General features: G+C 40.7%; 4 protein-coding genes across 5 annotated transcripts; 3 read left to right on the top strand and 1 right to left on the bottom strand.

The window, feature by feature from the left end:
* The first annotated feature begins 347 nt into the window (after positions 1 to 347).
* LOC308333597 (uncharacterized protein) lies at positions 348 to 9,435 on the top strand. The gene is made up of 10 exons (XM_080790056.1): positions 348 to 485; positions 1,954 to 2,315; positions 2,752 to 2,878; positions 4,116 to 4,330; positions 5,461 to 5,595; positions 7,607 to 7,894; positions 8,123 to 8,249; positions 8,540 to 8,754; positions 9,080 to 9,214; positions 9,320 to 9,435. The coding sequence occupies exons 2-10, from the start codon at positions 2,029 to 2,031 to the stop codon at positions 9,360 to 9,362; spliced, it is 1,572 nt and encodes a 523-aa protein (XP_080646182.1). The 5' UTR covers positions 348 to 485; positions 1,954 to 2,028; the 3' UTR covers positions 9,363 to 9,435.
* A 2,882-nt stretch (positions 9,436 to 12,317) lies between these two features.
* Positions 12,318 to 16,538, top strand: LOC308333469 (aquaporin-8-like). Of its 2 annotated transcripts, XR_013965809.1 has the most exons (6): positions 12,318 to 12,753; positions 12,933 to 13,059; positions 13,676 to 13,890; positions 14,538 to 14,672; positions 14,774 to 15,184; positions 15,302 to 16,538. XR_013965809.1 is itself a non-coding variant. In XM_080789902.1 (5 exons), exons 1-5 carry the CDS (start codon positions 12,494 to 12,496, stop codon positions 14,814 to 14,816), a joined length of 780 nt encoding a protein of 259 aa, XP_080646028.1. In that variant the 5' UTR covers positions 12,318 to 12,493; the 3' UTR covers positions 14,817 to 15,201. The 2 variants fall into 2 exon arrangements, 1 of the variants encoding a protein (XP_080646028.1); XM_080789902.1 differs by lacking the exon at positions 15,302 to 16,538 and having other exon boundaries at positions 14,774 to 15,201.
* A 1,155-nt stretch (positions 16,539 to 17,693) lies between these two features.
* Positions 17,694 to 18,807, bottom strand: LOC308333473 (hemoglobin subunit alpha 1-like). Its single transcript, XM_080789906.1, has 3 exons — positions 18,643 to 18,807; positions 18,303 to 18,510; positions 17,694 to 17,920 (listed from the first exon to the last, which is right to left on the bottom strand). The coding sequence occupies exons 1-3, from the start codon at positions 18,735 to 18,737 to the stop codon at positions 17,792 to 17,794; spliced, it is 432 nt and encodes a 143-aa protein (XP_080646032.1). The 5' UTR covers positions 18,738 to 18,807; the 3' UTR covers positions 17,694 to 17,791.
* Positions 18,808 to 20,949: 2,142 nt separating this feature from the next.
* On the top strand, positions 20,950 to 21,934 carry LOC308333472 (hemoglobin subunit beta-2-like). The gene is made up of 3 exons (XM_080789905.1): positions 20,950 to 21,105; positions 21,376 to 21,598; positions 21,730 to 21,934. The coding sequence occupies exons 1-3, from the start codon at positions 21,014 to 21,016 to the stop codon at positions 21,856 to 21,858; spliced, it is 444 nt and encodes a 147-aa protein (XP_080646031.1). The 5' UTR covers positions 20,950 to 21,013; the 3' UTR covers positions 21,859 to 21,934.
* Positions 21,935 to 22,820: the final 886 nt, after the last annotated feature.

The following is a 22,820-nucleotide window of genomic DNA, read 5'->3' as shown; positions in this document are numbered from 1 at the left end:
GCTGTGTTCACTTGAAAGTCACTTAGATTAAGCATCTTTCCCACGCTAATTCTAATGCCTGATTTATACATACAGTAAGTGCACATCAGTGTCGCACACCAAAAATGGCAATCTTGCAAGCTCACAACAAATCACAGCGTGACATGTTATGAGCTTGTAGAGCAGCTCTTTTCGGTGTGTGACACCAGCACAACAAAGTATAAAACTAGTCGATCAGTAAATGCACCTCTTGACCTTGTCTGATCCAGTATTTGCCGTTTGGAAGAGTAGGCTGTTTGCGTTCACGAGCAGGTGTAAATGATCATGTGTTCACTCTGTGTAATCCGTTTTGGTATGTTTTTGGATGATTGAAGAATGTAATGAAGTTTTAAGAACTTCAGAGATCTTGTGATTGCCTCTAGGGTTGCCACATGTCCAGGATTCACCTGGACAGTCCAGGGATTTTGTTGTCGGTCCAGGAAGAAAATGACAAAATGCCCAGGAATGTGAGTATTTTTGAGCATTGGCTTACATTAATCAATTCGATGTATACAGCTTCCAGTTTTACTTCGTTCCTACATGTAATTTGAACCATAAACCGAACATCACTTATCTCATGTGGAAATGTCACGGCCAGAGTGAACATTTTTCAGTAGAGGTTATGCTGCTATGGAACAATTTCACCATAAGATGTTGCCTATACTATCCTAAAGGTATATACTTTTTGTTTGTTTACCACGACTAATTTTAGTCCAGTGCATAATTCACAAAGCTGACTTAATACACTAAGCTGGCTTCTGCACTAGACATATGTATAACCTGGAACCCTTTCAAATATGGAACATAGACTGAAGTAAAATAATCAGTTTCACTCTGTATAAGTCTGACTTAGTCAGTTTGTCAGCATCATGTGTGTCTGGTTTTTACAAGACTGAGGTGACGACCCCTTGTACCTCTGTCATTTGTCTTTCCTTGTGCCATTGTTTCTTTGTTTTATTTATTTATAAGTTGTACTTCCCAGAAAGATATTTTCATAAAAACAGAAATCGGGCACTATATGTTCACCTGCATGCGTCTTTTGTTTTTTAGTATTGCCTGATTTGCATAAAATTGCCAATGCTGGCTGATTTGCCTGCAACACATTTTCTATAAAAAAAAGAAGAAAAAATAAATAAATGTGATAGTGGGAACTATTTTTCTTCAAATATTAGAAACTGAGATACCAATTTCTCATAAGACGATGAATGCTAATCTGGTGCAGTTGAATAAAGATGTCCTTTTTGTTTAATCACCAGTCACATGATTATTTTACATTCTGTTACATACCTAATACCTTGACTTTTAATCCATGTTGGTGTTGCAGTCTGAATTCAAAATGGATTAAATTGGGACCATGTGTCATTCATCTGCTCATAATTAATGCATATTGTCACTTGGCGATTATAAAGATATTGTGATTTGACTATTGACACAAAATGTCAATCAAGTACATTTGGCATTCAGACACCACAACATGCATGAAACGTCAAGGAGTATTAATGCAATCCAAAGCCACTGGATGTTATTGAATGCCAAAGTCAGCATCATCCTATTGAGGGTGAGATTTAATCGTCAGCTTAAATCTCAGCATCAGTAAAACACCTTTTATATCTGCTACTGGTAGCTCATTAACTTATCAGCAGTAACACTTTTCATCAGGAAACAACAAAAATGGCCTTGTTTTAACCATCAATGGTGGCATTTGGTCATGTGTGATAATGGACATCCTTTTGCATAAGCTAAAATAAATTTGTCATTAAAAGGATTGTCCTTGCTTCCATACTGTCTCCCTGTGTTCTTCGATAGCCAATAACACCAAGAGCTAATACTTTCTATGGATTAGTGCCAATAACAATGAGAGCTTGAATAATACTGAGTAGGTGGGGCAACAGAAACAACCAGGGATGTGCGTGTGTCCTCTCCTGTCTGCATCAGAAAGGCGTCCACAACTTATCTGAGCATTTGACCAGTAGAACCAGCAGGTGCACCTGACACACCACAACGGTCAAGATGTCTGGCACAGAGACGGTCAAGATGTCTGGCACAGAGGCGAAGCCGGCGGTCTTCACCATGGCCGAGATGCAGACGGAGCAAGGGAATCTCAAATCAAAAAGCAAGATGGTCAACATGTTTGAACAGATTGTCCAGCCATGTCTGGCCGAGTTGGTGGGAACTACCCTCTTTGTGTTCATAGGTTGTGCCTCAATAATGGATAACACTGCTCCACACTCCATCCAGCCTGCTTTGGCACATGGGCTGGCACTTGCAGTGGTCATCGCAATGTTTGGACAGATCAGGTAAAACACACAGAAATATCTGAGTGTGCAAGCTTTATATGTGGACTATGTAATGGGAACTTGATCTTGAATGTAATGTTGACCGGGCTAAAGTGGGGCCCTTAACAGCATCACATCTTCACTGTTTAATTTAATGAGAGAGAAAATGTTATCAGTTTTTATTCCCAAAATATTATGAAGGTGCATCCTACTGTTGCCCAGACAGAGCTTATACTTGTTAACGAAATGTACAGTTTTCATCTGGTACCGTTGTTTCTTTGGAGATATGCCCACCCAAAATTCCAGACAAATCTGTCTTGTATGGAACAGAATGAAATATGCCATTTGATGTATGCTGTTGTCCAAAGTGTGGGTGAAATAGAATGCAAATAGAAGAAGGAAAAAAAACAGGTGAGAGTTGACCTAAGTCCTAAGGTGATGTACTCTATGGTTTCAGTGGAGGGCACTTCAACCCTGCGGTGTCTCTGAGTGTGTACCTTTGTGGAGGAATGAAGCTCGCCCTACTGTTGCCCTATGCCCTGGCTCAGCTAACTGGAGCAATGATTGGTGCCGCTTTTGCCCAGGTAGGAGTCAACTGGTCTTAGTATAATGTCCCAGTTTGTCCCACTATGTAGAGTGTTTTTTTTGTGCAAAATGAATGCTTCGAATGGATTCAGAATAATGAAAACCCCCTACACGCCACATGCTACGCTTGCCTTATATAAATTGTTAATGGTGGCATATGGATTTGGCCGCTGTGGCAACCCCGAAAGTTGGCTCGGCGCCCTAGCTAATAACACAAATCGGCCAGTTATAGCACCACCATGAGGCTGATATGAAAATGTTCAAGTGACATTTCTTCCTCGGGGCCCAGTGGGAATGTGCATGCAAAATGTCATGGAAATAATATGCTGTGTTCATCATTTGAGGCATTCTGTTCAAAACGGAGCACTCCTGCAACATTTGGAAGCCAATCTTAGGCCAATAAGGATGGAGTATAAATAAATCTGAAAACCTGTTTCATTTAATAGCTATAGAGAGACTGTGTACCGTTTTGTGTGATGTTTGGACAAAATCTGTAAGTGTACCGTCAAAATGTGTTTTACAAGAATCGGCTATAACAGGCTCACGTGAAAGATGTGGGGCAGAGGTTCATCTCTGGCATCCAGGGAATGTGTGTGCACTGCAAGGCTGCCATCAAGCCAACGGTGCCAGAGATTAGCTGATGACAGACGACAGACGGACAGAGACAGACAGACCGACGGACGGACTGAGTGCAAAACATACTGTACTCGCCCCGTGCCTTTATTTTTATTTTTATGCAATTGTGAACAAATAATTGCATATTTAAGTAAGATACATATCCATTGGCCAATCAAATGGTGCACTGCAGCTCAACAGTCAGTGTGAGGGGTGGTCAGGAGATGTCTATGAACTCTGCGTTTAAAAGCTTGAAGACCATTGTCTATGATGGAGTCCACTACATGCTCTGGTAGGCTGTTCCACACCTGGACAGCAGTGTGGAGAGAGATTCTGTCCAATGTGCGTGTTTTGTAGCCTGGGGGGTCGAGAGCATGTTCTGGTGTGGCTGTGCATAGGCAGGTGTTTCGCGTCTGTTGTAAGGTGGAGGGAGCATGTCCTGGAGATCCCTAGGGCAGTGGGGGGGGTTGTGCATTTTGTACAGGACTGTAGCGACGGCAATGTGTCTTCTGTGGCTAAGGCTGTCGATGGAAAGTGTTGTACTTTCAGTGTCCTGGCCTTCGGCCTGATGGAGACAATTATAACATAATATAACTAACCTAATCTCTCTTATTTATCCAGGTACTTTTCCCCGCTGCACGGTACGCCTTATTTTCCGGCGGTGCCTTCATTCAGGTGAAGGGCACAGAGTTCTTCGCTGGAGCCACCGTGGCGGAATTGATGTGTACCTTCCTCCTCACCTTAGTGGTGTGCATGGTAGCTGTCAACGCCCGCACTAGTTCCCTGATGGCTCCCTTCACCATCGGCCTTACTCTGACTGCTGGTATTCTGGCTACGTAAGGCTCAGAGCTACATTTTCTTAAATTATTTTTATTTGATCAATCATTGCAAATGTATAATAGATTAGGTTTTTCAGTACACAGGGAATATTTCTATGTTCAGAATTATTTTATAATTTGTTTTGCAGCATGGCTCTTAGCAGGCGAGCCATCTTGAAGAGGGTTGGTCTGTGTGTCTGTATGTCTGCTGCTCTTATCGCAACTGCCTGTTATAATTTCACCCCCCTCCCTATCTAGGTATTGGACAGTATTAGGATGTTGATATTAATTTTGGATTAATCCTTAGGGCCCCAAATCACCCCTCAGAAAGCATGTGTCTATTTCAAACACAAAGTGTTTTTTGACGGTCATATTTTGACAGCAGCAACTGCCTGTCATAATTTCACCCCCCTCCCTATGTAAGTATTGGACAATATTAGGATGTTGATATTAATTTTGTTCATCCTCCTTAGGGCCCCAAATCACACCTTTGAAAGCAGGGATGAAATCCCTGATGTCATAGTAAATGCGACCCGCTGTCGCAGTTAAGCCCATATTTGGATATCCCCGATTTCATCAATATTGGCCAACAACCCTACATCTCATCTCAAACCTCAAACCCTTAGTCTCTCCATATATCGATATATGTCAGAACCAATTTGTTGATCCACCCCACCCATCGTTCCTCTTTGATGTCTCCCTTTTGACTTATACCTGTCCATTAAAATGTCAAACTCTAGACGGGTCTGCCCCAAAGTTATTAGTGCAGCCACGCCCGGCAGCCGGCGAAAACTAGAATTCTCAACAGACCCGAAAATTAAGGCCCGGCCCCACCTGGGCCCTCATCAAACCCTGTACACTCAAGACACTGGCTCACCCTTAGATCTCCATATATGGAGCTGACCTGTTCTGACATTCCATATGTTGATCTGACCTCATCAAACCCTGTACATGCTCCTTATATGGCCAGTACAGAAGTCAATCCATGTTGATCCCATGTCAAAGCACCAGCGCTCGCCCAGCAGTCTGCCGTCAACGAGGCGGATGCGTGCACGCGATTTTGGCCTTATAGGGCGAGGTCGCTTCTCACCCTCGGGCGTCTTACTGGTATTCATCCCTGTGGTTTCACCCAATATCTGTGGTTTCAGAGCGTCAGTATCTGGCGGCTGCATGAACCCAGCTAGAGCCTTCGGCGCTGCAGTGGCAGCCAACTTTTGGGATCATCACTGGATCTACTGGGTCGGACCCTTCACTGGATCCCTGCTCACTGCCATCTTCGTCAGGTATGTATAAGATAGTAGAACTAGCCAACTATCAACTGGGATCCACTGTTATATGTTATGGGAGTCTGGAATATTCTGGGGAATTTATAAACAAGTCTTTTCATATTTTGTATAGGCGCCTAGAGTAATTTTGTGGTTGTCTGTTATTTTAAGTTGCAAAATTATAGCCGGGACAATTTGCTGTTTTGATTTTGTGCAAAGGGAGTAAAATGCTGCACTTAAATTAAATCCATTCCAACTGATTGATTAGGTAAAACGTGAATGTCGTTCTAGATTGTTTATAGGTCAGATTTTTGAAAGATGATTTTGAGAGTTATTGACACTTCAATCATTTAATCCTATCGCAAGGAAATTTGCCTTTTATTCTAGCAAACATAACTTCAGCATATCTATCATTGCCTATTTATGCCAATTTTAACTTTCACAGTTTCACAGAACAGCCACCAGGTTGTGCTTTAATTCACTGGTGACTGGGACAGTGAATTTAAACTTAAGACACACAGTAGGCTATTTGCCAGGCCAGAAAGCCTGTGTCCTTGCTTCATAACATAATATCACTCTGGTGTACCCTAATTGATTTTGGAAACAAAGGTGTTAAAACTTATTGATCTATCAATGGCAGTTCTGACATCCATTTACTTATTGTTTTGTGTTCTTTATTACAGATTTATGTTTGGAGATCAGGGGACTCGGATGATTATGAAAGAAGACTAGTGAAGGCCTCCAATTCTTTTATATATATATTATTTAAGACAGAGATTGGATTGTATAACTGAAAACTGTCCATCACTGGGTTTTTTAAATGTACAGCATTTAAACCTCTTTTCAGAAAAAACAGGGGATGGTGGGGAATGTTTGCCTATGCGCAAAATACGGATGCACAAAATACGGATATCAGGTTGAAAGTGGTTTATAAATATGTGGTTGCAGACTAAGCAAAAACGCATCCATCTATAACATGTGTCACATGTAGATGGGCGGGCATGGATTGAGATGCATCGGCTTAATCGGTAATAATAAAATCTATACTGACAAATGATTAAATGTTTCTGTTATCAGTTTACTGTCTTTTTTTATAATCATTGTTTGGTTCAAAGTTCTAGAATGGAAAACCATGCTACTTTGCAAGGACAGGGCACTGAACTGCAGTGCACAATAAAGTTAGATTAAAGTCATAATAAAGGAGTGCCCTTGTCTGCACTTAAACATAACCTTAACATGCTGTAGCAATGCACAGCCTCCTTCTTTACTGTCGGACCATAATTATTTGTATTCCCAAATGATTCATGTAGGAATGTTTCTACACCCATCTCACCCCATAGGACCCCCAAGAATGTATGCTATGCCAGTCGCATTTGCATACACATACTGTAAGCTAAGCATGCCATGAAGACTGTAATGTTTGCACATAGGGTATATATGCATGATGCGTTGGTCTCTCGCATGCCTTTTTCAATGTCTTAATTCAAATTGATTCTTCTTACAAATTCAGTTCTGATTGAATAAGTAGTTACATTTCTGTCTAATAAACGTTATTATAAATAAATAAAGTATTCAATCAATCAATCTAACTCTAACAATCTAACACCTCTTTCCACCCACTTTCAGTACTGCAGAGAGGAATCTTTGATCATCCCATGTCCTTCACCACTATTTGCTTAATATCAGATTAGATTAGCAGCATCAACCGTTTCAATACCGGCTTACACTGTCACTTTGATCCCTTCGTGAAGTAAAACTGTCCAGCTTTATCTACACAATAGTTTGGACAAGATGCCAAGAAGTGGGTTTTGGGTTAAAGATCGAGGTCAGTCTATGTGCTGGTTTGAATGCCTTAATGGTGTCCTGTAATAGGCCCTCTTTGAGGTTTTATGATATGTGGTCAGCTCTGCCAGCTTATGTCATTTATAATATTGTTCACACAGACTATATAATCACAGGTGCCAGTGTTGCGTCTGACAGTCCACAGAGAGTCGTGGACCGGTGCTTTGTTGTCACATTACTATAACAGGCAGGTCAAGAATACCTTTTTACCCACAATGGCATCTGAAAAAATGGAGATGGAGGATACTGACTCCACACTGATGGAGAAGGGCACGAAGCCGCCTGCCGCCAGGCCTCCCAACAAGTTCGAGAAGCTGATCCAGCCCTGCCTGGCGGAGATCGTGGGGACCATGTTTTTTGTGTTCATTGGCTGTGTGTCTGTCATAGAAAATGTGCCTGCAGCAGGAAGGGTGCAGCCGGCATTGGTGCATGGACTGGCTGTGGCAGTGATGGTTGCTGTCATGGACAACATCAGGTTTTGTTCTCTTTTTTTATAAAATAGATTTGCTTTACAGTTACACTGACTTACACTGAATATGGAAATGCTGCTTTATAGTATTGTTGATTCTCATTGTTTTAGTGCATCCTTTGGAAAATACTAAATGCATGTTCAGAATAGAATTACATCACCTTCAGTGCACATATGCTTACAATGGAAATTAGCTCTTTGTTTCTCACTCTTCTTTTCTCACTCCACTCCCAGTGGTTCCCATTTCAACCCGCCATTCACCATAGCCATCTACCTGTGTGGAGGCATGGAGCTAATAATGGTGGGGCCCTATCTCGTCAGTCAACTCATCGGAGGTGTCCTGGGAGCTGGAATGGCGAAGGTCAGTGTCAAATCCATAGCCAATAAAGGTCAACAAAGTATATAGGGTTTAAGTAAATATAAGGTTTAATATAAAGCCATGGCTACATAATTATTCAAGTGAAACTGCTGTATAGTAGGACACTTTCTAGCTGTGAAATAATGCATTTCACAGTGTTTTCTTGTTTGGTCTTGTGGGTGTGTGCAGTTGATATAGGCATAGTTTAGCCTAATAGTTTCTTACAAATTATTACATTTAACATTCAAATACAGTATAAATCTATTTTATTATTAAAACATATTTCACCGTAGATCATGACGCCTGCAGACCGTTACTTCAATGCCACTGGGGCTGCTTTCGACATTCTCAAGTCAGAAAGCCAGCTAGCAGGAGCCATCTTTGGAGAAATTGCCATGACCTGCTTAGTCACTATGGTGGTGCTGCTGGTGGCAGTCAACAAAAAGACAAAAACCCCTTTGGCTCCCTTCTTAGTGGGCTGCACCGTCATCATCAACATCCTGGCTGGGTGAGATAATGTGAATGTGGCAAACTTTGAAGTGGAATGGTGCACAGAAACTGCAATACTGTGCAATGTGTGCATACGTTTTTTTCATCATCTGCTACTTTACTTGAGTATTTGTGTCTTTGGATAGCGTTACACGACTGGACGAACTAACTGACAAAAACACCATTTCCACCATAGTCTCGTCTTCTTAAATAGGCAATTTTAAGACGTATAAAAGCAATAAAACTTTGAATAATAAAATATATATATATAAAAATAAAATAAAAATATTTAGCCAACAAATTTCCCCCCAAAAGCTCTTATTGTGCTCTCTGTTCTGATCCAGTGGAGATGTATCAGGGACATGCTTGAACCCTGCCAGGGCCTTTGGTCCAGCTGTGATGGCCAACTATTGGACCTACCACTGGGTTTACTGGGCTGGACCAATAGGAGGAGGCCTGCTAGCCGCTGGACTTCTCAGGTATACAGTGTGCCGTGTGTGCCTTCCCATGTACTGTGTAAAAAGCAAAAAAAAACCTATACAAAAACAAATCTTGATTATGTTTTTAATATTTTTTTATTACAGGACCATCCTTGGTGATGAAAAGATTCGGCTTATTATGAAGTGATAAACGTCTCTTCTCTGTAGATGTTTCTCTTCTGAAATGTTGCTTGTGTAGGATAACTCTTCTTGCATCCCTGTGTTTTCTATAGTTTTATATTTTTTCTTCTTCTGAAGAAGTGCACTTATTATCAAATAAACGATAACTGAAATGTGTCCTTTTTGTCCTCTAGACACACACATTTGGGAATTGCAGTGTAATAAATTGCAGTTTGATAGTGTTGGTGGGCATGGGCAACATTGATGTAGCCTATACAGGCACTCTTCTTCTTTCACCAGTTTAAAGCTGGAAAACACCCTGCATTCGGTGCTGTTGTTTGAACCAGTAACACCATATTGGTCAATGCTGACCTGACACCCAACACGGAGAAGAGAAAGGCTGCATTTTCTAATAGCTTGGAATCCCCAGATGATTAACAGAAAGAAAGAGAGAGAGAGAGAGAGAGAGAGAGAGAGAGAGAGAGAGAGAGAGAGAGAGAGAGAGAGAGAGAGAGAGAGATAACACAAAGATATACTGTACATAAGGCAAAATAGAAATAGAATTAGGCAGAATATGCTTATTGTGCAGTAGAAAAACATTTGCAGCAGAATCACATTGTGCAGGTGAGAGACATCGTCACTGAGACTGACATGGCGACAGGGCTCAACAGCCAAATGGTTGACAGGAGGAAAATTCTTCATATAGTTAGTGGAATAAGTATTTGAAGAGCAAAGCTGTTGTTCTTCATTATTGCCTTTCATTGTGTCAAAACGGCCAATGACCATATAGGCCTATATTTCTTGGATTTTCAGACTGAGACACAAAAATAATTTCAGGTCAATTTTGTTTTACAATGTGAAGCAGCTGGAACAGTTAAAAGCTGCAGGAGAAGTCAATAAAAAGCAATTATACAAATTTATTTGCACCATCCAGGTAATCCATTCCATGCCCATATTTAAAAGTCGCTTGTGGCAACCTCAGGAACCCTATAAGTTATCACACAGTTTTCCACATCAAATATACATCTCAAGCAGTGCAAAATCAACATAATTCAATTCCAGTATACCCAATTCTCCCTTTGACCCACCTTTCCCAACCCTTCCTCCTCCCACATCCTATTAATTGAGCAACACAAGTTACACAACACACCCATTGCATCATTAATCATTAAGATATTTTAGATCTGATTATATTAAATGTGTCCATAGTGAAATCCTGCCTTGTTGAGCAAGTCTGAACACAGTTCCAGATAAGCAATGTCCAAAAATCTCTGTAGCCACTAGCCAGTGTGTGATGCAGTAGGTTTCCAGCATTGGACTATAATCCTTTTGGCTCCCTCACCCTCACCCTAACCTCCCCCGGGGCAGACACCTAAACCTAACCACCCACCCTCTCCCGACCCCCAGCGCACCTCGGACCAATGCTCCTTCGGAGCAATGGTCCGTCGGATCATAGGGTGCTTCCCACTGTAAGTCCTGTCAGCCAAACATTGCATGATTTTTCAGTAAGAGACAATAGAGTCATCAGTTAAAGTGACTTGTGAAAACAATACTTTATAGTATGAACAATACACTCTGAACAATGAACAATACACTGACAGTTCCTTGCTAAAATCATGAGTATTAAAGCAATTACTGGTATATCACAGTTCAGAGTGATACTTGGCAGCAAATGGCATTCCCTTTGGGGGTAGACTTCATACCCTCCCATGCTGGTCATAAATGACCATTGCATCAGCAAGGTTTCTACTTTGTCCTTAATGTAGCAATTGATTCACTTCTTAACTTTGCTAGATTATTCACCCAAAAGTGCAGCATAGGACTATTAAACTTTCGAGCTATGAAGTGGATCTGTGTTGTGGCAAGTTGCAGAGCAGAACTCCTACAGTAGGAGCCACAAAACCTTGCCTGGGCCCTTCCTGGTTGGTTGTAATAGGCTACCGGCTACATCATCATCGACATAATGCTGGGTGAGATAGTAATGCGGCTATGGCCAACTTTAGCCTTGAGATAAGAGAAGGGTTCCTCCCCTCCCTCCGCCTAGGTTAAATCGGCCTATATTTTATATATTCCATATCTATGGCCTAATGTTTGATGGCTCTACGTTATAGTTGCATAGTAGTGATGATGACGAACACAGGACATCGATGCCATCTTATCCTCACAACAACTCAGCCTAGCTAACGCTCCGAAGTGTCTGGACTCTGGACCCCTCCTGTGGCTCCCAAGCAGTGGAATGACATCCCTCCTCAGCCACGACTGCAGACTCACTCCCCATTTTCTGCTAGAGTCTAAAAACTCCACCTCACCCCTATACTCCTGTTTCCTTGTACTGTATGTCACCTATTTTTATAGATGATATGCTGTTCATATCGAAGATTGTATTACTGTGTGTAGAACCCCCCTGTTTCCCAATGTGTTTACGTAAAATTCTCCATTCATTGTCAAAGGGAATTAGTTAGTTATAGCTTTCTTCACAGATGTGTTCATAAAGGTGTATCTATCTACTACTATCTACTACTACTATCACAGAAAAATGTGTTCCAAGCCAACTCCCTTGGGAAACTTTGTGGGAGCCATTCAAAGTTGGGGTACCCGGAGCCTATAGGCTAAAAGCAGGACATTTTAAAATTGGCCAATATGAGCTTGTGACATGTGTAAATAGGGGTTTTTGGGGTGCTGAATCCGTTCCAACGATTAATTTTCTGCAAAAATGACTCCTGGCCATAAAATTGTGCATATGTATGTGCATAAAGATTTGCCATAACTTTTGCTAATTTTCCCTAACTTAATGTAATGACAAAGTTTGTGGACAAAAACTAAAAGCTGGACATAGGAGGGCATATTATTGACACATTGAATAAAGGACAATGTTTAAGTTTTGTATCATATTTATTATTTTCACCATGAATGAGATGTAGGCCTTTCACTTGATGGACTGCAACTGGCATGCAGTCTATATCCAGGGCAGGCGCACCTTATCTGTACTTGTCAGAGAGGGCCAGGGCTGCGAGGTTCAGGAACTTATCCATAGCCAAGTGCATAACAGGAGTTAACTAATCCAGTCTTGCGTCTCACAGTCCACAGAGATACATGGACATTTGGTTTATTGTTACTATAACAGGGTAACAGGCAGGTCAAGAATACGTTTTACCCACAATGGCATCTGAACAAATGGAGATGAAGGATACTGACTCCACACTGATGGAGAAGGACAAGGAGCCGCCTGAAGCCAGGCCTCCCAACAAGTTCGAGAAGGTGATCCAGCCCTGCCTGGCGGAGATCGTGGGGACCATGTTTTTTGTGTTCATTGGCTGTGTGTCTGTCATAGAAAATGTGCCTGCAGCAGGAAGGGTGCAGCCGGCATTGGTGCATGGACTGGCTGTGGCAGTAATGGTTGCTGCCATGGCCAACATCAGGTAGCCTATGTGTTGTTTCAAATAAAATAGATTTTTTTGGAATTTTTTTGGAAATTGTTAAATTCATGTTCAGAATAGAATTACATCACCTGCAGTGCACATATGCTTAACTTACAATGGAAATATGCACCTGCTCTTGCTCTTTGTTTCTCACTCTTCTTTTCTCACTCCACTCCCAGTGGTTCCCATTTCAACCCGCCTTTCACCATAGCCATCTACCTGTGTGGAGGCATAGAGCTAATGATGGTGGGGCCCTATCTCGTCAGTCAACTCATCGGAGGTGTCCTGGGAGCTGGAATGGCGAAGGTCAGTGTGAATTAACCACTTGAACCCTATAGCATCCCTATTCTGGGTTGAACATTCCTCAAAGATAGCAGATTGCCAAGCAGATTGCCAAACATGTCACATTGCAACACAATGAATCTGATGATCAGCTATTTTCGTATAGTGGCGGGAAAAAGAATGGTCTGTGTGAAGTGAGGGGCGCTAATATATGAAAGTCTAACACATGTTGATTAGGTGATGTAATGGTGATGTAAAACAAATGGTGCTAACACGAACATTAAACGCCATTAACAATAAAGAGACAATATAATGTAATGAGGCACATTTAAAATTTCCCTTCATTGTCAATAGCGTTTACAAATTAACATTGAACCTGTATAAAGGAGGGGCTAGCGCCCCTCAAAAATACATGGGTTTTAATAAATATAGACTTTAATAGAAAGCCATGCATGGCTACTAGCTGTGAAATTATGTATTTTGTGGTGTTTTCTTAATTGGTCTTGTGTGTGTGGCTTTGACGTGCAGTTGATATAGTTTAGCCTAATTGTTTCTTACAAATTATTACATTTAACATATAGGCTAGTACAAATATACAGTACAAATCTGTGATTTCATTATTTCAAATATTTCACACTAGATCATGACACCTGCAGACCGTTACTTCAATGCCACTGGGGCAGCTTTCAACATTCTCAAGTCAGAAAACCAGCTAGCAGGAGCCATCTTTGGAGAAATTGCCATGACCTGCTTAATCACTGTGGTGGTGCTGCTGGTGGCAGTCAACAAAAAGACAAAAACCCCTTTGGCTCCCTTCCTAGTGGGTTGCACCGTCATCTCCAACATCCTGGCTGGGTGAGATAATGTGAATGTGGCCAACTTTGGAACCTTGAAATGGTGCACAGTAACTTCAATACTGTACTGTAATCTGAATTTGAGTATTTGTACTTTTTTCGATACTTTCACTTTCACTTTGACTCACTTTTTGACTACATTTCCAAAACAAATATTGCAGTTTGACTCCACTACTTTTCCAGAAAGGGGAAAATGATATATATTTGTTGACCACTTAAGTCTTAGCCGTATTACAAATATATTGAATATATTTTAATGAAATGCATTTTTCTTTCTTTTTTTTTCAATACTTAAATATTTTCCAAAGCATGTATTTTTTGAATACTTGAGTCACTGCTCTACAGAGCATGGAGTTGCACTTCCATGGCAGTCCAGCCAGAAGTGTTATAGATGACTGGACAAACTGTCCACTGTCCACTGTCCACAAACTGTCCAACTGACATATAGCCATCCTTACAGCAAAAACGTTTAACGCTGTATCTTCACCTGTAAAACACCATTTCCACCATCTTACACGTATCGTATACACGCCTTCTGAAATAGGACATTTCTAAGAAATATAGAAATGTTTTAATATATTGGCAAATTCTGATTAGCCAACAACTTTTACTCCAAAAGATCTTATTGTGGTCTCTGTTCTGATCCAGTGGAGATGTATCAGGGACTTGCATGAACCCTGCCAGGGCCTTTGGTCCAGCTGTGATGGCCAACTATTGGACCTACCACTGGGTTTACTGGGCTGGACCAATAGGAGGAGCTCTGCTGGCTGTTGGACTTCTCAGGTAGGAGGCCTGGTATGCCTTCCCATGCATGAACTTATGTGTAAAAAGCAAAAACACCTACAAAAAATATTGATTTTTACTTTTCTTTTTTTAAATTACAGGACCATCCTTGGTGATGAAAATATGCGGCTTATTATGAAGTGATAAACTTGTCTTCTGTACTGTAGACGTTTCCCTTCTGAAATGTTGCTTGTGTAGGCTAACTTCATCCACCAGCAGATGTCAGTAAATACTTGAAGATGCAATTTCACTATAGGTAAATGTAGTCCATATTGTGTTTTCTATTGTTTTCTATAGTTTTCTATTTGTTTTGCTTCTTTAGAAACTGAAACTGAAAATGTGTCCTTTTTGCATAGACCTTTGGAACATTGCGGTTTAGTGCCTTAATAAATTGCAGTTTGACAGAGTTGGTGGACACCAAGATTTTTGTAGGCCTACTCTACTTCTCTCACCAGTTTACAGCTGGAAAAAAGCCCTGCATTCGGTACTGTTGTTTTGAACCAGTAATATTTGTGTCACTGGTGGTACCGTGGTAACCTGACGCTGCCAGATGAGGGCGGTATTGCGGAAACATATTCCCCAAGTGAAACAAATTTGTGTAGCAAGCTTTTTGGATCTGGCAGCGTCAGGTTAGTACCGTGGTACTGTAGGTGATGATTTTAAATCGATTGGTATAGGCTACATAAGGTGGCCCCTTATTGGCAAAGCGCTGCACATGTGATTGGTTAGCCAATTTGCTCGTTTGGCGTAAGTTTTCCCTTCAATGTCAATGGCGTATAATGGTTTAGCGGAATTCTCAGCTCTTAACATCATATATACATCATCATGCATCATGTCATACTGGCCAATCAGAAATCAGAATTCCTGTTGCCTTGCATGTGATTGGTTACGTACAAGGTTTCTTCGACTATGCATGCACCTATTGGTACCACAGCACCTCAAAGGCCCTTAAAACAAGGCTCCAGACTTCCCAAAAACAAACTGGCAGGCTACCACTTGGCCTCACTCCCCAAACCCACCTCACCCCTGCCCACTTTGATAGGCTGGAGGAATGGCTTAGAGTTGACGACAGAGTAGGCTACAGCATTTTGCAATGGGTCTGTGCCACAACATTTGATACACCACCAAGATACCCATGCACCTGTCTAAATACTTCCTTAATGTTAACTCAGTCCACACCCTCAACAAACCTGCATGTGCAACCCAGATTCGGCACAAACAAGGGACTAAATTATTTTAGCTCCTATGCCACCAAAATGTGAAACGCCCATACCAACAGGCAACAGTCATTAAGACATAATGCGAATCCCTTGACTCCTTCAAAAGTGCTCTCAAAGAGAACCTATACGGACGGCTGCAATTCGAAACTGGCCCCGTAAAATATGATTCCCCAACCCGAAGTGTATATTTGTATGTCTCTGTTATGATGAATTGAACATGGTGGACCCATATTGTAAACAAGTGTAATGATTTTATGGTGTCGTCCACAGTTAGTTTTTATTGAGTTGTGCTTGAAATGTATAGGTCTACTGTAATTCTCCAATCTGTTAATAAATCAATCAATCAATCAATCAATCAATCACTCTTGCCCAAATGTCATGAGGTCATGCAGCACATTTGAGAAAGTGGCTAAGGCCCAATGAGTGTTTTTCGTGCAAAACTAATGCTTGGAATGGAATCAGAATCATGAAAAACCCAGTTTGACACATTACATGCTGCTTAAAGCATAATTAAAATTAGATTTATTTTTTGCCAGATAGGGAGGGTCCTAGGTTTTTAATGGTAGCCTATACTCCAACTTTCAACCTCTGAATTTACTATGATCCTGCAAAGTTTATATCTTTGAGAGGTTTAATGTTTGTCTTTAGTTCATTTGTTTTTAAAACGCCATTGACAATGAAGGGTTTACTAATGTGCCTCATTACATCATATTGTCTCTTTATTGTTAGTGGCGTTTTAATGTTTGTGTTTGCACCGTTTGTTTGACATCACATTACATCACCTAATCAACATGAGTTAGACTTTAATATATTAGTGCCCCTCATGTGCCCCTTTTAATGTTATTTGGAAGGATAATAAAAAACCTTGAACGATTACTTTTGCAATTTATTTTGGGCCACGCCCCTTTTTAACATGGCCTAATTTAAAATGTCTTTGTTTTAGACACATTTATATCCAAGAAGGGGTGTTTGCACCCACCCCAATTAATCCACCACTAGGACCATGATCAGTTTATACCCCTTTGCCCCCTGGGTATTAATCATTACGACATGGACACAATAGTGCACTGCAATCAGCTGCCAACTTTATGATAGTCGGTCCTCATGATGACATGGACATACATACAACAAAACAATAGTGGTGAGAGAAGCACACACCCCGGGCAGTGGAAGATAACAGGGCATCATTGCCAATAGGCCTATGTTATTTAGATAGCATGCCATGTTGTTTATAGACACGTATTCCCCTATAAGCAATGGTATTCTTTGCACTCTATCTCGCATGGTTGTTTAGTCGTTTAAAGGCATCTGCTGAATTGCAAATTTACAAATAGTAACATTAATTTATTTTCCTGTTGTCCCAAATAATTGATTAACTATAATATTGATTTAAAAATAATTTCTTCATCTGTAAAACAAACTTTCTTATATATTACGACCACCTATACATACATTAATATAGCAGCTATAGCCTGTTGCCATGTCTTTTTAAGGAAGAATAGGCTGCAAATGTAGAGATAAGTTCGCTTAAAACTATAAGTAAACTAATAAATAGGCTATCATTTTGCCTATATGCTGCTATCCCGTCCTGATCCATTGGAGATGTAGGCCTCAGGGACATGTTGAAGTGAACCTATACTGTTACCATGCCATTTACCCATTATGTATGTATGGTCAACCTATATGGGTTAACTGCTGTGCTGAATTTATTTTTGATCTCTAAAATAAATATATAAATAAACAAACAAACACCAACATATTGACACATTGAATAAAGCACATGTTTTAAGTTTTGTATCAATTACATATATTTATTATATCACCAGGAATGACAAGGATAAATGTGGCCTTTCACTCGGCGGACTGCGCGTCTGCAGTCTATCCAGGGGCAGGCGCACCTTATCTGTACTTGTCAGAGAGGGCCAGGGCTACGAGGTTCAGGAACTTATCCAAAGCCAAGTGCATAACAGGAGTGAACTCATCTGGGAAAGACTTGGCAATCGTCAAATGAAGGTTGTAGATCAGGAACTGTGGACAATAAAGAAAGCGTATTATGTCAGAAGTGATCGTATGAATAGGCATATAGGTAGCCTATATTAATGACCTAAATCAATCTGACAAATAATTGCATTGTTGGAAGAGGCTATTATAAGTAATGAATGTATAGTGTTTTCTAGGGCTTGGCATCTATCAAACAAGCCAGCCTATATCACTGGCATCACATTATGGCTTAATGTGATGCTTTTATGTGATGTATTCCCATGCTTTTGTTCTTGCTTAATGTTAACTCTTAATTTGACGAGACGGATTTATTTTTATTTTATCTCATCTGCACAAATATATCATTCTCAGCGGCTTGCATGCACGGCATATACCAGTGACTATCCGTTGGTGTCAGTGTTCAGTTCACCTTGAAGTTGACTGGATCCACGCGGAGCTGGAAGGCGTGCTGCTCGCTCAGAGCCAGCATGTCCTCGTCCAAGGTGTCCATGTTAGCCACGGCGCTTGTAATAGCGCCCATGATCTTCTGGGCCTGTTTCTTCACATGGGGGCTCTTGGGGCTCAGATCTCCCCAGTGAGCGAAGTATGACTTGGTTTGAGGCAAAGTAAAGAACATCCTGTCAAATAATCAGAAAATGTTAAAAATCGAGAAATTCGACGTTTTCGTTATTCATTGTCATATAGCGTATATAGGCTATATGCTTCTTTTATTGGACTATTAATAATATATGTAACATGCATATATATACCTGGAAATAGCCTCAATTCCGACCTGTTCCTGTCTCCTTTGCACCATGGCCCACCCGATCTTGACCAGGCCCTTGTCTTTACTGCTCAGACTCATGGTTAATTCCCTCTGTGTCTGGTGCTGAATCAAAAGGGGAAAGGATAGAACTGGCGTGGTCTACAAAGCCACCATGCTTTTATATTCACATGGTCTCGGGAGGGGCGCCTCTTGAATTGGTGCCAAGTCAGTGACGCAGGTTCACCCTGCACCCATCTTCCATCTTCAGCTGATATAACCATTCATGGAGGAGATTCAATTAACATAATTATATGAAAGCTATAGGCTAATAAAGGAAAAAATTGTCCAACGAAATGTGTGAAATAATCTTTTTTATTTACGTCTCCGTTAACGTTATTGATTACACGACTGAAATTTAAATATATTGATGCACAGAAGAAAAAACGAAAATGTTAATGCATGGCATGAAAAATCATGTACTATAGTGTGTGTGTGTGTGTGTGTGTGTGTGTGTGTGTGTGTGTGTGTGTGTGTGGGTCGAAAAAAGTGTTTCCTATAGCCTATTTGGCTTATATGGACTGGAGGCCATATCTTAATTGTTTTAGGCCTAGGTCCGACATCATATAGCTATATGCCATTTGCTGATGGTCAGACGTTAATTCTGATCTTGTGGCATGTCAAAATTCAAGCAACATATACTTCTCACTCTCAAGTAGGCAATAGACTACCGGCGCCGTCATAGAGCTGCCGACCAAACCACACATTTCTCCTCGTATAGCTTATTATATAGAAAAACGACGGCCTAGCCTATACCCTAACATAAATAATGTAGATTGACGATTGTATAGCCTATATGGGCTAGCCTCTCCCAGACTTGAACCTTAGCTGATCATCAGCTAAGGTCTGTATCATCATCATCATCATCATCATCTCCATAAACTGATACTGATAATAAGCTAACACGGCGAGCCGCAAAAGACGAAGTCGGGTTACGAAAAGCTTGGATTGTAAAAGTTACTTGGTTCCCATGCCTCTCATTAAAAAAAATAGGTCTACTTGTGTAGCCCATGCCAAATCATCTGCATGTTGGGTGGTGATGGGGTGAGATATATAGCCTTCATTTTATAACTAATTTCTTTGCATTGACAATTGGCATAATAACGTTTTTCGTTGGGGTATACTATACGTCGTTGAGGGCTAAATAAATTGGAATTAGGCTATATTATTATTATTATTATTAAATATACTAACATAACAATTTATTCCGTATACAGTCAGTGTTGGGATACAAAACCACTGACTCTGAGGACATAATATATCCATGCGATGTTTTTTTTCTCGTATAGGCCTGCTGGATGCATATATAGTTCAGACAAGGAGATTGAGGGCATTATGACATGCCTTAATTCAGCATAAAAATGCCTTATATTAAACAAACAAACAATCAAACAAATAAATACATGGCTATACAATACAGTATTAGGCACATTATTCAGGCACTATACCTGAATAATGTGACACGATTTTATATTCAAACACTTTTGCATGCATGAGTAAAACATGTTGGTTCCTGTGATATGTTGCATTCTGCATGCGTTTAAAATAATACATATATTACACGAACAAACGTGTTTTACTTATAGGCCTAAGCAAAACAGATTGAATAAAATCGTGTCTCGTTAAATTTAGTAGCCTATAATGTGTTCTTTGGTCCACCAGTGACCACCGAATGCCATACTAAATAACGCAGGGCATCGTTATCACCCTGCTCAAGTCCATTTTCTTAATCAAGAAGCTTATACGCATTTGGTCCTCTCGTTGGCAGGGTGGGGGTGGCACATGCTGCTGAAGATAACACTTGTGTGTTTATACAGATAATGTGGCAATATTGTGCCAGCTGGTTTTAACGTATAGGCATTTTGAACCCATTTACTGCGACATAGTTTAATTTCCCATCGGAAGAGATTGAAATATAAATGTATACATATACATTATACAATTTTATTTTAGGCAGATAAAAAAAATCATCTATAACGGGTTTGTTTGTTTGTTTTGGTCCAGATCAGAGGGGCATGAGGGCAAAAGGTGGTGACTGGTGACTCACTTGAGCCACTGTGTTGCCACGCCCTTTTGCAGCACGTGCTGTCAGTAAAGATAGTGACCACGGTGGTGCGTCTCAAATCCAACCATCCAGAAACTACAGGCTACGAAAAGAAAGTTCAAGCTTATCGGATACCTGCATCTGCAACCTATGACAACTCGCCTTCTCGTTTAGGGCGGAGGAAGTTTCAGGGATTTATATAGAGCGAATGGGCCCTTTTGGGGCTAGAGACTGTTTCTTATTAGGCCTACAGTAACTCACCAAGAAAGCAAACATGGTTGTGTGGACTGAAGCTGAAAAAGGTTACATTAACCAAGTCTTTACCAGTGTTACATTTGAAGACATCGGACCCAAGGCTCTGTCCAGGTAAAACTACACTCGGAATTCGTTGATTTTATAGGCTATTTCAACAAAAGTATTATTATTATTATTATTATTATTATTATTATTATTATTATTATTATTATTATTATTATTATTATTATTATTATTATAGGCTAGTAGAAGGCTAGTATTAGCCTGGTTATTATTGTTATTATTATCATTTGTATTATTATATTTTTAGATATTTGAACATATGAGCTAGCTGTTCTGGACTGGTCATTCGGTTCAACATAATTTCAACTCACTCCGCAGGTGTCTGATCGTGTACCCATGGTGTCAGCGTTACTTTGGGGCCTTCGGTAACCTGTACAATGCCGAGGCCATCATGAGCAACCCACAGATCGCAGAACACGGCATCAAGGTGTGCCACGGTCTCGACAGGGCTCTGAAGAACATGGACAACATCAAGGAAACTTATAAGGAGTTGAGCCTTCTGCACTCCGATCAACTGCACGTCGACCCCGACAACTTCAGGGTAAAATTTATAAAACATGCATGACAGCCCATCAACAGTATAGCTAACTTAACTCGAATAAAGGGTTTTCATAATTTTCATTCAATGAAAATGTCATTTATCTAATAGTGAATTTTCTCTGTCTCCCGCAGCTGTTTTCTGACTGTCTAACCATCTCCATCGCCGCCAAGCTTGGAACCAAATTCACTCCAGAAATGCAGACCGCCTGGCAGAAGTTCGTGCTCGTCGTTTGCGCTGCTCTGGGCCAGCAGTACCACTAAAGCTCGGTCTCTAGGCCTGAGGGAATTCAGTTTCCCGGCTGTTTTTGTTTCCTCAATAAAGAATCGTGCATTTATAGACGTGGCCTATTTGTTGTCTTTTTCCCCCTTTTACGCGTGCGTATTTACGCACGAAAGCAATTGTTGTGGTAAGGTAAAGTTAAAGATATACCATCCATCATTCATATTTAATTGATTTGTCACAATCTTTAGATACATTTCTCCAAATTATAGGCAAAATAACGTTCTACATAAGTTAAGTGGTTTTCAAAGTGTATGGAGAGGGAAATAATAATAAACTCATAAAAAGAATAAAAATATATACTTTTATTTTTTGTTGTTTCACCCGGACAATTATACTTTTGTAATTTTCATAATGCTGCTGATGTCTGAGGTGGCGGGATCTTTCAGTATAGGATACCTATGGTGCTCAGTGACATGACGTGACTGCGGACCGCTACAGATAAACTGTGGATATTAACCTACCAATAAGGACCCAGGCCAAATGCCATTGCGGCTTGGGATATCTAAAAACGACTTATAAATCCTAAAGCCTTGTTTATACTTCACTGTGTAACGGTCCTATGCTGGAAAATAGCAGATATGGAAACTCACAGCACATCTCATTCAAGACACTGAACTTGCAGATCTGCCATTTTTGCATCCAAATGCGCATAAATGGGCCCGGCCGCCCCGGCCCCGGCCCCGGCGAGATGCAGAAATAAACTAGAAAAAGTGCCCTTCTGAGTGTGTGTGTGTGTGTGTGTGTGTGTGTGTGTGTGTGTGTGTGTGTGTGTGTGTGTGTGTGTGTGTGTGTGTGTGTGTGTGTGTGTGTGTGTGTGTGTGTGTGTGTGTGTGTGCATGTCTTCCTTCTCAGTTCTCAGAATGCATTTCTTTCATGTGGATTCGATTTCCCAAAAGTTGCGTAACTGATCTGACAGTGCCTGTTCCTCTCCGACGCTGAT

This window comes from Protomyctophum bolini (genome assembly GCF_963924005.1).
Source record: "Protomyctophum bolini genome assembly, chromosome: 18".
Taxonomy (NCBI): domain Eukaryota; kingdom Metazoa; phylum Chordata; class Actinopteri; order Myctophiformes; family Myctophidae; genus Protomyctophum; species Protomyctophum bolini.
The sequence above is the reverse complement of the archived record's forward strand: the minus strand, read 5'-3'. Positions and strand labels throughout refer to the sequence as shown.

Bases quoted from the DNA above. Each gene is read 5' to 3' on its own strand.
- LOC308333472 (XM_080789905.1), top strand. From the start codon at position 21,014: ATGGTTGTGTGGACTGAAGCTGAAAAAGGTTACATTAACCAAGTCTTT. The intron at 21,106-21,375 runs GTAAAACTACAC...CTCACTCCGCAG, and splicing joins GGACCCAAGGCTCTGTCCAG to GTGTCTGATCGTGTACCCAT. The intron at 21,599-21,729 runs GTAAAATTTATA...TGTCTCCCGCAG, and splicing joins TCGACCCCGACAACTTCAGG to CTGTTTTCTGACTGTCTAAC.
- LOC308333597 (XM_080790056.1), top strand. From the start codon at position 2,029: ATGTCTGGCACAGAGACGGTCAAGATGTCTGGCACAGAGGCGAAGCCG. The intron at 5,596-7,606 runs GTATGTATAAGA...TTACTATAACAG, and splicing joins CTCACTGCCATCTTCGTCAG to GCAGGTCAAGAATACCTTTT. The intron at 7,895-8,122 runs GTTTTGTTCTCT...CTCCACTCCCAG, and splicing joins GCTGTCATGGACAACATCAG to TGGTTCCCATTTCAACCCGC.
- LOC308333469 (XM_080789902.1), top strand. From the start codon at position 12,494: ATGGCATCTGAACAAATGGAGATGAAGGATACTGACTCCACACTGATG. The intron at 12,754-12,932 runs GTAGCCTATGTG...CTCCACTCCCAG, and splicing joins GCTGCCATGGCCAACATCAG to TGGTTCCCATTTCAACCCGC. The intron at 13,060-13,675 runs GTCAGTGTGAAT...ATTTCACACTAG, and splicing joins TGGGAGCTGGAATGGCGAAG to ATCATGACACCTGCAGACCG.
- LOC308333473 (XM_080789906.1), bottom strand. From the start codon at position 18,737: ATGAGTCTGAGCAGTAAAGACAAGGGCCTGGTCAAGATCGGGTGGGCC. The intron at 18,511-18,642 runs GTATATATATGC...ATTATTTGACAG, and splicing joins GGAATTGAGGCTATTTCCAG to GATGTTCTTTACTTTGCCTC. The intron at 17,921-18,302 runs GTGAACTGAACA...TATTGTCCACAG, and splicing joins TGGATCCAGTCAACTTCAAG to TTCCTGATCTACAACCTTCA.